Raw genomic sequence first — 12023 nt, 5'->3', positions numbered from 1 at the left:
CTAAGATGCTGAGCTTGTTGATCAGAAGGTCGGCAGTTCAGCCGTTTGGATCCCTAGTGTCATGTAACGGGATGAGTTCCTGTTACTTGTCCCAATTTCTGACAATCTAGCAGTTTGAAAACATGTAAAAATGCAAGTAGAAAAATAGAAATGACTAGCACGTATATAAGGGGGGGGGAACCCTTGCCTTACCAAAATGGTAAATACTTTGAGTAAATACTGAACACCGTAGGTATTTTTAAAATGTTCCAAAGATTATATTTTAAAACAAACAAACAAACAAATATCAAAAATATTTTGTCAAGAAGAGTAAAACATCATTCAAATACCTGTCTTTGGAATTTTGATCATAGACTGAAATAAATTATGACTGACATTTGTTTTCTATAATGTGAAAGAATATGGACCTGATCTTAGGAAGGGACAAAGAATAACCAGATTGTTAAGGGAGTGTTACAAAAGTTTACTCAGTCCAGAGAAAACAAAGGGTACAAGAAAAAGATCAATATTAACCTGCCTTGATTTTAATTTCTTTACCTGTAGAATACAACAGTTTTAAAACTTTTTGGTTTTTAATAGTCATACAAATGCTGAGAATACCGAGAATGGCATATTGTCTGGCGGTGGCTCATTTTTCATTGAGTTTCTGAAAATACTCAGATCCCACATTGATGCATATTTTTATTGCATTTGACCTTTGTCTACTGTTCTACGGTTATATTTATTCTAATATTTGAGGGACTCCTATGAAGATATGGGGGGGGGGGTGTCAAACTATTTTCCAAAGCATCAAAAGGCAAGACAGGAAACAATGGATGGAAACTAATCAAGGAGATGATTAATTAAGCATCCTAGAACTAAAGAGAATTTCCTAATGGTGAGAACAATCAACCAATGGAACGCTTGCCTTCAGAAGTTGTGAGTGTTCCATCACTGGAGGCTTTCAAAAAGAACCTGGACAACCATTTATCTGAAATGGTATAGGGTCTCCTGCTTGAGCAGGGGGTGTTGGACTAGAAAATCTCTGAGGTCGCTTCCGACTCTATTATTCTATGTCCTATATCAGGGGTGTGAAAGTGGAATTCCAGGGGCTGGATGCATCACGCACAGACCACGCCCACGCCAGCTCCGCGAAGGGAGAAAACATTGTAATATGCCACATGACGGCAACAAGTTTGATACCTATGTCCTATGTTCCTTGATTCTGACCATATATTAAGGGATACCCAGCAGTGGGTTTCTGCCAGTTCTAACCTCTTTTATAGAAGAGTTTCCACAAATCTACAGTGCCGTTTAGAACTGGTTCCAGCTCCCTCCCCCCGCCCGTCCGCACATCATCAAGATGAAGAGCGAGAGGAGGAATTCTGGGAGTTGAAGTCCACAAGTCTTAAAGTTTGAACACCCCTGGGTTTTTTTTCTAAAGGGTGAGGGGTGCAAGGGTCTTGTAACTTGACAGCTTTAAGACTTGCACTCTTCAATGCCAGAGTTCCTGAGCCAACATGACTGGAGGAGGAATTCTGGGAGTTGAAGTCCACAAGTCTTAAAGCTGTCAAGTTTGAATACCTCTGGGAGGGTTTTCTAAAGGGTTAGGGGTTCAAGGGTCTTGTAACTTGACAGCTTTAAGACTTGCGTGCTTCAAGTGCCAGAGTTTCTGAGCCAATATTTTGGTTGCTAAGCAAGAGCGTTGTTAAGTGAGTTTCACCACATTTTACAAGTTGGCCACGCCCATCCAGTCACAAGCCATGCCCACAAAGCAGGCCACACCTACAGAAGAGGTTCTAAAAAAAATTTGAAACCCACCACTGAGGGTACCTGTGTAGAGGACTGAACCATTCCAGATTTTGAAACTAAGCAGAGAGAGAAGGCCAAGAGGCAAGAAATATAAGAAGGCAGAAAAGGTTCAACTTGTTTTGGTTTCAATAAGGTTGGTTCCAGCCCTGTTCTGGTTTTGACACCTTTCTATGATCCTCAAGACATATACTCAGTAATTTCTGAAAGCCCTTTGACAGAAGATGTTCTTGTCAAAACAAAACAGTCCTGGGTCACAGGCACATTTTGAGAATTTGTATAAAAATTGGCGCCTTCTACGCACATACAGTGCACACCCACCCACCCACAAATAGATAGGTTTAGAGATAGCAGATAAGTTTAGAGAAGTTTCCTCACCTGACCTTTTCGTGTTTCGCAATTATGAAGGTAGCTCAGATGATAAATTTTCAGGTTCAAAGAGGCAAAATTGAGATACTTCAGGAATACCTGTGACATTAAAAAAAACTTTGCTCAGTTATGCAACATATGATGATGCAGCTACATTTAAATGTAGATATTGGGGACTACAGAAGGTCTCAGAAGATGCTTTTCCAGGACTTACATTTTCTGTTTCAAAGGTTTTATTTCTTTTAAAACACACAAATATTTCATCATTCCTCAATCATTAAAACATCGAAGTACAATTTTTTTGTATGCCCCTCCCTCCCTCCACCCCCCCTACCCCCCTCTCCTCCCCCCACCCGACTTCCCAGAACCCGTACACGGTATGGATTTTTAACAAACACAGTCTAAAATCTATTGAGAAAAAAGAAATAAAGAAATTAATGACATTCTACATCGACCTTAGCTTCTTCTTGCTGAACTAACTTTAAACAATTTAAATCATTTCTGATCTTAAGCATAGGCTAACTGGAATTTCTTGGTCCCGTATTTATTTTGTATATAGTCAATCCATTTTTTCCAGTCTCGTTTATATCTCTCATTTGAGTGATCTTTAAGATATGCCGATATTTTAGCCATCTCGGCTAAGTTTGTGACTTTCAATGTCCATTCTTGAATTGTAGGCAAGTCTTCCTTCTTCCAGTATTGCGCCACCAACAGTCGTGCTGCCGTTATTAGGTGCAGAATCAAGTTAGTCTCTACCACTGTAAAGTCAGTACATATACCCAGGACTTACATTTTCATCTGCACTGGTGAAAAAAGGACCTCCGATCTTATTCACTGCCATGATCACAGCAACCACATCTTTGCCATTCATTATTGGTGTGGCAAGAATATTCTTTGTAGTAGACCCAGTGAGTTCATCAACAAATGTACTAAACTGTTGGCACTGTTTAAAAGAAAGAAAGAAAGAAAGAAAGAAAGAAAGAAAGAAAGAAAGAAAGAAAGAAAGAAAGAAAGAAAGAACACTTAACATCTAACCCAGTGGTAGTCAACCTGGTCCCTACCGCCCACTAGTGGCCGTTCCAGCTTTCATGGTGGGCATGAAATTTATAAATTTATAAAGTAAAATTACTTCCCTACTATATAAATCACCATTACTGTGGAACTGGTGGGCAGTTAGAAAATTTTACTACTAACAGAGATACAAAAGTGGGCGGTAGGTACAAAAAGGTTGATTACCCCTGAACTAACATAACAACCTAACACTTTTTTTAAAAAAAAATTCCCTTCTTAATACAGCATATACAATAATATAGAAATCATATTTGATTTTTTTTTGGTTCCTAAATTATCTTGGCATGACTTCTACTGTTAAAAACAGGGTTGTCGTGTAAGGTAGGTTGTCCTTTAGTGGTGCAATGACAGGGAGACATCAACGTGCAGGTCACACTGAATGGGAGGAGGTTTGACCCAAATTTGGAACTGATCTGCAGCAATATTCATCCTGGGGAAAAACCATCTTTGAGATTTTACAATGATTCTTCTTATGTATCTGAGTCCAGCACTGCCTCTCCATGGACTCACAATCTGTCTCCTTCCATTTGCAAATTATATATTTACCAGTAAGGTTCTACTTGCTCTGTCCTTCAAAGTAAAAATTCACCACTTGTGGAAGCTCCTGTCGTAACATATCTAGAGGGTAGAGGTGGTATTCAGCCAGTTCTGACATGTTCTGGAAAACCGGTAGTGGAAAATTTGAGTAGTTTGGAGAACCGGCAAATAGGCTGGCCCTGCCCCTGTTGCCTCCCAGCCTCCCAGTTGATCTTCTTTGGTTGCCCTGAACAGGAGAACAGAGCTGGAAAGCAGGTTAGTGAGGTGGGGGGGAGGGAATGGGGATTTTGCAGTTTCCTTCCCCTGCCATGCCCACAAAGCCACGCCCACATAACTGGTAGTAAAAAAATTTGAATCTCACCACTGCTAGAGGGCATTCAATTGGGGAAGGGTAAATTACACAACAAAACCTATTTAAAATGTCACACCTCAGGGAAAGGGGAATCAAACTGGTTTTAACTCCACGTGGAAGGAACTATTTGTTTACCTTACCTACTGTATCCTACCTGCAGGTCTGTGATGAGCAAATGACCCAGTTATGAAAGCGTACTTAACAATGACATAATCCCAGCAGAAAGCATTTATGGACTGCAGGGATTTGAAATTAATAATACTGACTTGTGTGTGTGTGTGTGTACAGATATGATAGGACACAATCTGAATTTTAAGACTGGGAAGAAGTTTAATATATTTGTGCCATATGGTGGCAAACATTTGTCACGTGGGAGGGAATGCAACTAGTCTTCCTCACCTTATGACCACAATTGAGTCCTAAATTTCAGCTACGGTAAGTGAGACAGTTGTTAAGTGAATTTTGCTCCATTTTACAACCTTTCTTGTCACAGTTGTTCAGTGAATCCCTGCAGTTGTTAAATTAAGTCAATCTGGCTTCCCCATTGACTTGGCTTGCCAGAAGGTCACCAAAGGGGATTACATGACCCAGGGACACTGGAACAGTCATAAGTAAGAGTCAATTGCCAAGTGTCTGAATTTTGATCATATGACCATGGAGATGCTGCCACGGTCATAAGTGTGCAAATGGTCATAATTCACTTTTTTCAGTGCCGTTGTAACTTAGAATAGTCATTAAATAAACTGTTGTAAGTTGAGGACTACCTATACTTTTGTTTTTGTCAGGTTCTAACAATCAGACTCACATGTGTGGAATTCAAAGAAGCTACTTTATTGTTGTAGGTCTACTCTACAGGAATCTCCCCAGACTGATAGCTTTCCCCTGGGAAAGACTAGATAAAGCTCAATAGCATTCAGGATGGAGTGGGGGGGATCAGACCTTGCCTCTCATGTTTACCCAAGGATTCCATGCTAATTTCCCCCTTGGGTCCTCCTCCCAACTGGGATGGTTGCTCTCCAACAGTTTTCCACTCAGGTACTTCCCTGAGGGCACTATTCCTAGATTGCTACAACACTTTTGTTGATTCCACTCCATTGTCCTTGGTTAACCAAGTTAATTTACTTCCAGACCAGTTGCAAGACAGCACATGGAAATGTTCTTGTTTCTAACTTGAAAGGCTGATGTTCTGAGGAGCTTAAGTGCAGGTGAGTCATTTTCCATTGTCAGGAATTTCCATTCATCTCTCTTAAGCTCTCCCCCTCCCACCCTCATTTAGGAGTATCTATTTCTTTTCTTAGCAGGGAGATGGGTCTTGACATCTTGTTGGCTTCCCCTTCTTAGCAACAGTAGTGTTTATCCAATGAATAGCAACAGTAGGGACACAGTGTTCTTCAGATGATTAGCTAGAAGGTTCTCAACATTTCAAGTAAACCTGGTGAGCTTCAACCTGTTTCTTGGAGAGGGAACCCAGTAGCAGTGTGGAAGTGCTTTTGAAATGAAAATGATGGCTATCTTGTGATGTAGTCACACCCTTCTCACTTGAAAAACTTTTCTTAATCAAACTGGTATTAGCAAATTATATCTGAAAATCATTTGAACGTGATTAAATTTTTTAAGTTCTTTAAAGAATTAGAAAGAGCCCTCTATTATTGGGCTAAATAACCATCTACTTAAATGTCTGACCACTAATAGGAGAAGAGCAATCCCCAGTCCATGCTTCCAAACACCAGGCATCTAGAGGCATGCTCCTTCGTGTGCACCAATCATAATTCACTAACTCAGAACCCGGTAATTCTTCAAAATTATCTGATGATAGAATTTTCAGTTTGGTTGCTTGAACAAGATAGTTCTGGTGATGTTTCACTGACCAAGAAAAGGAGATGTTCACCCATAGGAGCTCATTTAGATGACAATGAGCTGGTTTCACTCAACCTACTTCCCCTTATACTTGAGGGGTGAGAGTAAGGTAAGACGTTTGTACCCTGTTTCCACGAAAATAAGCCCTCCCCCAAAATATTGCAACACAGCAGCAGCCATGAGGTGACCATGCTCGCCGCCTCCTGCACCTCAAAAATAATAAGACCTCCCTGAAAATAAGGCCAAATCTTATTTCAGGGGGTCAAAAGAAAATAAGACCCTGTCTTATTTTCGGGGAGACACGGTATATGCATTTGCAGCAAAAAGTCATTCTGGGCTGGAATTAAGAAGGTAGATATAGAACTGATACCTTGCAAGAAGCCCTAAACTGCTATGGGGTCTCTTGAAGATTCCATATGGTCTGAAAATTTAATGGGTAACCAGTGCTGTGAATCACTCTTTTTAGGTTCAACCTGAGTCATTATGTGAGATGGGCAGCTATATAAATGTGATAAATACATTTTTAAATAACTTTATGTAAGTCTATTATGTGAATGCCATCATTCCCCCCCCACCAAATAATAATCCATCCATTGTGCAAGAGAAGCTCAAAAGATGCTAAACCTCCCATCAATGGACATATCAGTTCAGAGTCAAAGTTGACAGTTTTAACCTCCATATCATCCCTACAGCAATATCCATATTTTCTCCAATTTGTTTGATATAATCCCTCACTCCAAGCCATCCAGTATGGCAGAGATAGTCAACTGAATTGATATGGCATTGGAAAGGAAGGGATGGGGAGGGAAAGAAGTGGGAGGAGATCAGCAATGCATCATTTGGCAGTCAAGAAGAATCCACAAAGAAAATACAGGAGGAAAAATGCAAACTGGTAGAAAGAAGGAGCAAACCAGTGGTTTGGAAGCACATTCCACATGTACACAATAACAAAATGCGAATAGCAGTCTAGCCAGAAACATGAAGACCAAAGAAGGCAATTTAAAACGAATGAATAGATCAAAAGAAAAACAAAGAGACCCCCCCCCCAAAATAACATTACAAAGATAATAAATAAGAGAACAATCTCCAGAGAAGAGGGAGCCGACAAAGAGTCTTGCTGTGCTAAACCACAGCAAGAGAATGGAAAAATAGATGAACACACGAGGAATGTAAACACAATTATTCTGTTTTTCTTATTGTTTCTAGATGTGTAAAAGGCTTCTGATGCTACAACTCATGACATGCGACAGATCTTTGATTTAAAGAGCTGCTGCTGTTGTTCTATCTAGGCACGTCAAATAGAGAAATAGATACACAGCCAACCCCCCTCCCCATAATAAATAAGCCTCTACAGTGGTACCTTGGTACTCATCATTAATTGGTTCTGTGAGGCACAATGAGTGCCAGAAACAATGAGTACCAAACAAATTTTCCCCATAAGGAATAATGTAGTGAGTCACAAGGCAGCCAACACCGACAAGTCTAGCCTGTGCATTGAGTACCAAACAAATGATGAGTACAGGGTCAAAATTTTCATATTAAAATGCATTGAGTACCAAATTCGATCAGTTTCAAAGCAGTTAAGCACTAAGGTACCATTGTATTATATTTGTTGTTTTTTTTCTATGAAGAACATGAGCAGACAGTGCTGGATCAGACCAAAGATCTATCCAGCATTTTGACTTGGCCAGGCAGATGAATCTAATAAACCAAGTTCATGACATAAGGACAAGTCTTCGCTCTACTGTTGCTTCTAACCAATGGAAGTTAGGCTATGTTGCCTTCAATTCAGGGGATGATAGCCAATCAACAAGTTTTGTCCTTTGAATATCCAATCCCATGTGACTGTCTACTCTTCCTTTGAAACTTACACTTATGGCTACCAGGGCATTTTGAAAAAGCAATTTACTTAATTTAACAAACAACTGTCTGATGTTCTTAATTACTTCTGAATCTCTTACATTTTAAGTCATTGGAACAAGTTGCCTCCAGAAATTGTAAATGCTCCATCACTGGAAGTTTTTAAGAAGAGATTGGATAACCATTTTCTGAAATGGTATAGGGTTTTCTACCTAAGCAGGGTGTTGGACTAGAAGACCTCCAAGGTCCCTTCCAATATTGTTATTCTATTCCATTCCATTCTATTGGACAAAACATTTTCTATTTTTAACTCATTATGAATTATTTTATATCTTGCCATAGAGATATTTTCTTGGGCCAAACATAGGCAACCTGATGATCTCCATAACAATTCCCACAATGCTAAGGAGAGGTAAAGTTGGTATTAAGTTGCCTATTTTGATCAAAAAGGCGATATTTTTTTCATTAAGGGCAGCTGTATCTAAAGGGCTTCCAGAAAGTCCACAAGGAACTGTCAGATAAAAATAAACTTCCTACTAAACAATTTCATCTCCCTGTAACTTAATGAACACATCCATGAAATTTTCTTGCAGGCGATAGGAAAGCAATTTGCTAACTATCTTTTTCGGGGGTATTTCTGCAACTTTTCAATGTAGCCTTGGTCTCTCAAACATATACTGGCCAGGACTGATCCTACTTACTGTTTGAGATCAGCCAAGGGCGGCTAGGTGCTGTTGCTAGTCCCTAAATCATAGTGAAAGAATCCCTGTCTTCTTAAAACCCTTCTGAAATATGAACACTATTTAATTTTTATTCTTTGGCATTTATCAATATCCTGCTTTTCCAAAAAGAAGACCTCCCTGGTAAATAAGCCCAATCGGGCTTTTGAGCGCATGTGCTAAAATAAGCCTGCTCCTGAAAATAAGCCATCCCCCAAAATATTGCAACACGCTCGCTGCCTCATGCACCTCAGAAATAATAAGACCTCTCCGAAAATAAGGCCAAGCCCTTATTTCAGGGGGGTCAAAAGAAAATAAAACCCTGTCTTGTTTTGGGGGAAACATGGTAACAGAGTAAACTCAAGCCTTACCTCAAGAGCATTCTGGATGTTTATGGTCTTCTTGGTCTGAGCAACATGGCCCAATACACCTGTGTCCAGTGGAAAAACAATTTCACAGTCAGAGGTCACCAGACATTCTTCCAAGGTGCTGTCCTTATGGACATTGAACAGCCGGCTAGCCAGCTCTGGAGTGCCATTTCGCTGCCTGTACATAAACAGACTGCACCACGCAGCATTGATGAGAGCACTGATTCTTTTGAGGGTCTTGAAAACCACCTTCTCCATGTTGATGCTCTCCTGCATGTCTTGTATCAGCTCAAAAAGAGTTTCTGTTTCTACAGGGTCCATTCCCTCAAAACCTATGCTATCTTCAGAGGACAGTTCACCGTTCATCTTGGGACAGAAGACTCTGTCCTCCAGTTTCTTCTCGAAATACTGCTTGGCAAAATCTGGATTGCTATCCAAGAAAGTTTCAACTTCCTCTTTGTTGATGCTCATGATGGGAAATTCTGATTCTGGAGCCTTTAGGCAACGGCTGTGCAGAATAACGTGGTCCCACAAGTACAGTGTTTGTGTAGAGTGTGGAGATTATAATCAACAAGGCAATTATCCAACAACAAGCTATTGTTTTGACCAGGGTGTGGGAGAGCAGATCTTCTTAACCAAGCAGCTTAAATGACTGGTTTCAAATAAGGGCGTATGTATATGTGATTATGATTTCCCTCCTCTCCTAACGGGGATAGTAGAACTGAAATAAGCTTCTTGGAGTCTAATTAAATACACATAGCTCAATTGTAATCCTTAGCCAGTCAGTTCCCTATCTAATTACACCTGCTCTTAGCAGGAGTGTATCTAGTCAGGAAAAACTAATTATAAATGGACTGACATAGAAATGGCCAGAAGAGGTTGTATTTTCACTAGGAAATGATGACCTATTTTTTGATGGAAGAGCTGGCTCATTGTAGGCTGGCCATGGGTTGGATTTCTGCTTAAGGCATTAAAATACATTATAGCTTCTCCTGCTTGGATAATCAACAAAGAGAGAAGCACACATATCAGTTATCAGTATATTATCTGAAATTAAATAATCTTGAGTCAGGTGCAAAGGAAGACCTTGTTCCTTTCAATTCTGCAGAGCCAAAGCTCTCCCAAAATATGAGCTTTAGTTCTGGACCAGTGGTGGGATTCAACATTTTTTACAACGGGTTCTGTGGGTGTGGCTTGGGGGCATGGCTTGGTGGGCGTGGTACGGGAAGGATACTGTAAACATTCCTAGCCCACTCCCGGGGAAGGATACTGTAAAATCTCCACTCCCTCTCTACTCCAGGGGAAGGATACTGTAAAATCTCCATTCCCTCCCCACTCCTGGGGGAAGGATATTGCAAAATTTTCCATTTCCTCCTGATCAGCTGGGATTCGGGAGGTAGAGAATAGTTGGGAACGGGACTAGTCAGAGGTGGTATTTCCCAATTCTCCAAACTACTCAAAATTTCTGCTACCAATTCTCCAGAATTGGTCAGAATCTGCTGAATACCACCTCTGTTCTAGCCTTCTTGGAAAAATATTGACAATTTTGAATGTCTCCAGAGGAAAGCATATTAGATGGCCAAGGACTGGAAGAAAACTCTCACATATAATAGAAGGCTTGGATATGTCTAGCTTGGAAAAGCAAAGTCTTGATAAAGGGCAATGGGGCATTACAGGTGTCTGCAAGGTATCAAAAAAGCTTAGATGGGGGTGATGGCCCTGCCCACTTTTCATATGTGACCAAAACATTTCCTTGTTTCAGAGTGTTTTGTTTCTTCATCAGTCCATTAGATGGCACTACAACTCAACAATTGCAATTTCAAAGGCTACTTCGCTCAGCAAAATCTTTCCTTCCAGCACATGTTGAAAATCCAGAATTAAATTAGGATGTACAAATCACTGAAGACCAAGGCATGTTAATCCTCAGCTTTGCTCAAGATCATTAAATTGAAGTATATGCATCATAGTCAGAAAATTGAATCCCAAGAAACAGCAGAGACTCAATTTGGGCCAGTTCTGCAGTAGCAATAACAGTAGCACTTAGATTTATATACTGTCCCATAGTGCTTTATAGCACTTTCTGGGTGGTTTACAATGTCAGCATGTTTGTTATTGTTGTTGTTGTTAGCTGGGAAGTTGTGTCCAACCCATCACAACCCCAAGGACAATGTTCCTCCAGGCCTTCCTGTCCTCTACCATCCTTTGGAGTCCATTTAAACTCCATCCAGCCACCTCATTCTCTGTCGTCCCCTTCTTCTTTTGCCCCCAATCTTTCCCAGCATTAGGCTCTTCCCCAGTGAGTCCTTCCTTCCTTCCTTCCTTCCTTCCTTCCTTCCTTCCTTCCATCAGCATGTTACCCCCAACAATCTGGGTCCACATTTTACCAACCTCAGAAGGATGGAAGACTGAGTCCACTTCAGTAGTTTGAAGCAAACTGGGACTGAACTCAGCTAGAATAGAATAGAATAGAATAGAATAGGAGCTGGAAGGGACCTTGGAGGTCTTCTAGTCTAGCCCACTGCTCAAGCAGGAGATCCTATACTATTTCAGACAAGTGACTGTCCAGTCTCTTCTTAAAAACTTCCAGTGATGGAGCATCCACGATTTCTGAAGGCAAGCTGTTCCACCGGTTAATTGTCCTCACTGTCAGAAAATTTAAGTTTCTCCTTAATTCCAGGTTGCTTCTCTCTCTGATTAGACACACAGAGACACACTGAATGAGAATGAGAATGGCTGCCGAGTCTTACCGCTCCGGCTACCGAAAGACAGCAAAGAACTAATTCAGATGACCAGGACCCCCGGACATGGAAGCAGAGGGGTTCCTGCAGAGCACGGACGTTTGGGCTCTCCAGGGAGGTAACTATTTGAGGAGGGGGCTGCGTTTGAGCGGCTCCTGGACGGCGTTACCTCCCCCGTTTCTTTTGCTGACCTACTTAAACAGCTGGCTGGCGGCGGCGGCGGAGACGGCTTTGTACGAGAGGCGGCGGTTTCAGCCTCGTTGCCCTGGGAATCGTTGGACTTTCCCTTTGAAGACTTTCCCTTTAAATGAGCAGTGCCGAGGCGTTGGTGTGTGTCCCGAAGAGGGGGTGGGGAGCCCAGGAG

General features: G+C 41.1%; 1 protein-coding gene across 1 annotated transcript in view; it reads right to left on the bottom strand.

The window, feature by feature from the left end:
- PDE6B (phosphodiesterase 6B) overlaps positions 1–9392 on the bottom strand; it is a 43441-nt gene extending 34049 nt beyond the window's left edge. Inside the window, exons 1-3 of the mRNA XM_032214222.1 lie at positions 8925–9392; positions 2948–3100; positions 2167–2256 (exon numbers count right to left, since the gene is read on the bottom strand). Coding sequence (XP_032070113.1) covers positions 2167–2256; positions 2948–3100; positions 8925–9392 — 711 coding nt within the window. The remainder of the gene's footprint in view (positions 1–2166; positions 2257–2947; positions 3101–8924) is intronic.
- Positions 9393–12023: the final 2631 nt, after the last annotated feature.

The sequence above is a fragment of the Thamnophis elegans genome, chromosome 3 (genome assembly GCF_009769535.1).
Source record: "Thamnophis elegans isolate rThaEle1 chromosome 3, rThaEle1.pri, whole genome shotgun sequence".
Taxonomy (NCBI): Eukaryota; Metazoa; Chordata; class Lepidosauria; order Squamata; family Colubridae; genus Thamnophis; species Thamnophis elegans.
The sequence above is the reverse complement of the archived record's forward strand: the minus strand, read 5'-3'. Positions and strand labels throughout refer to the sequence as shown.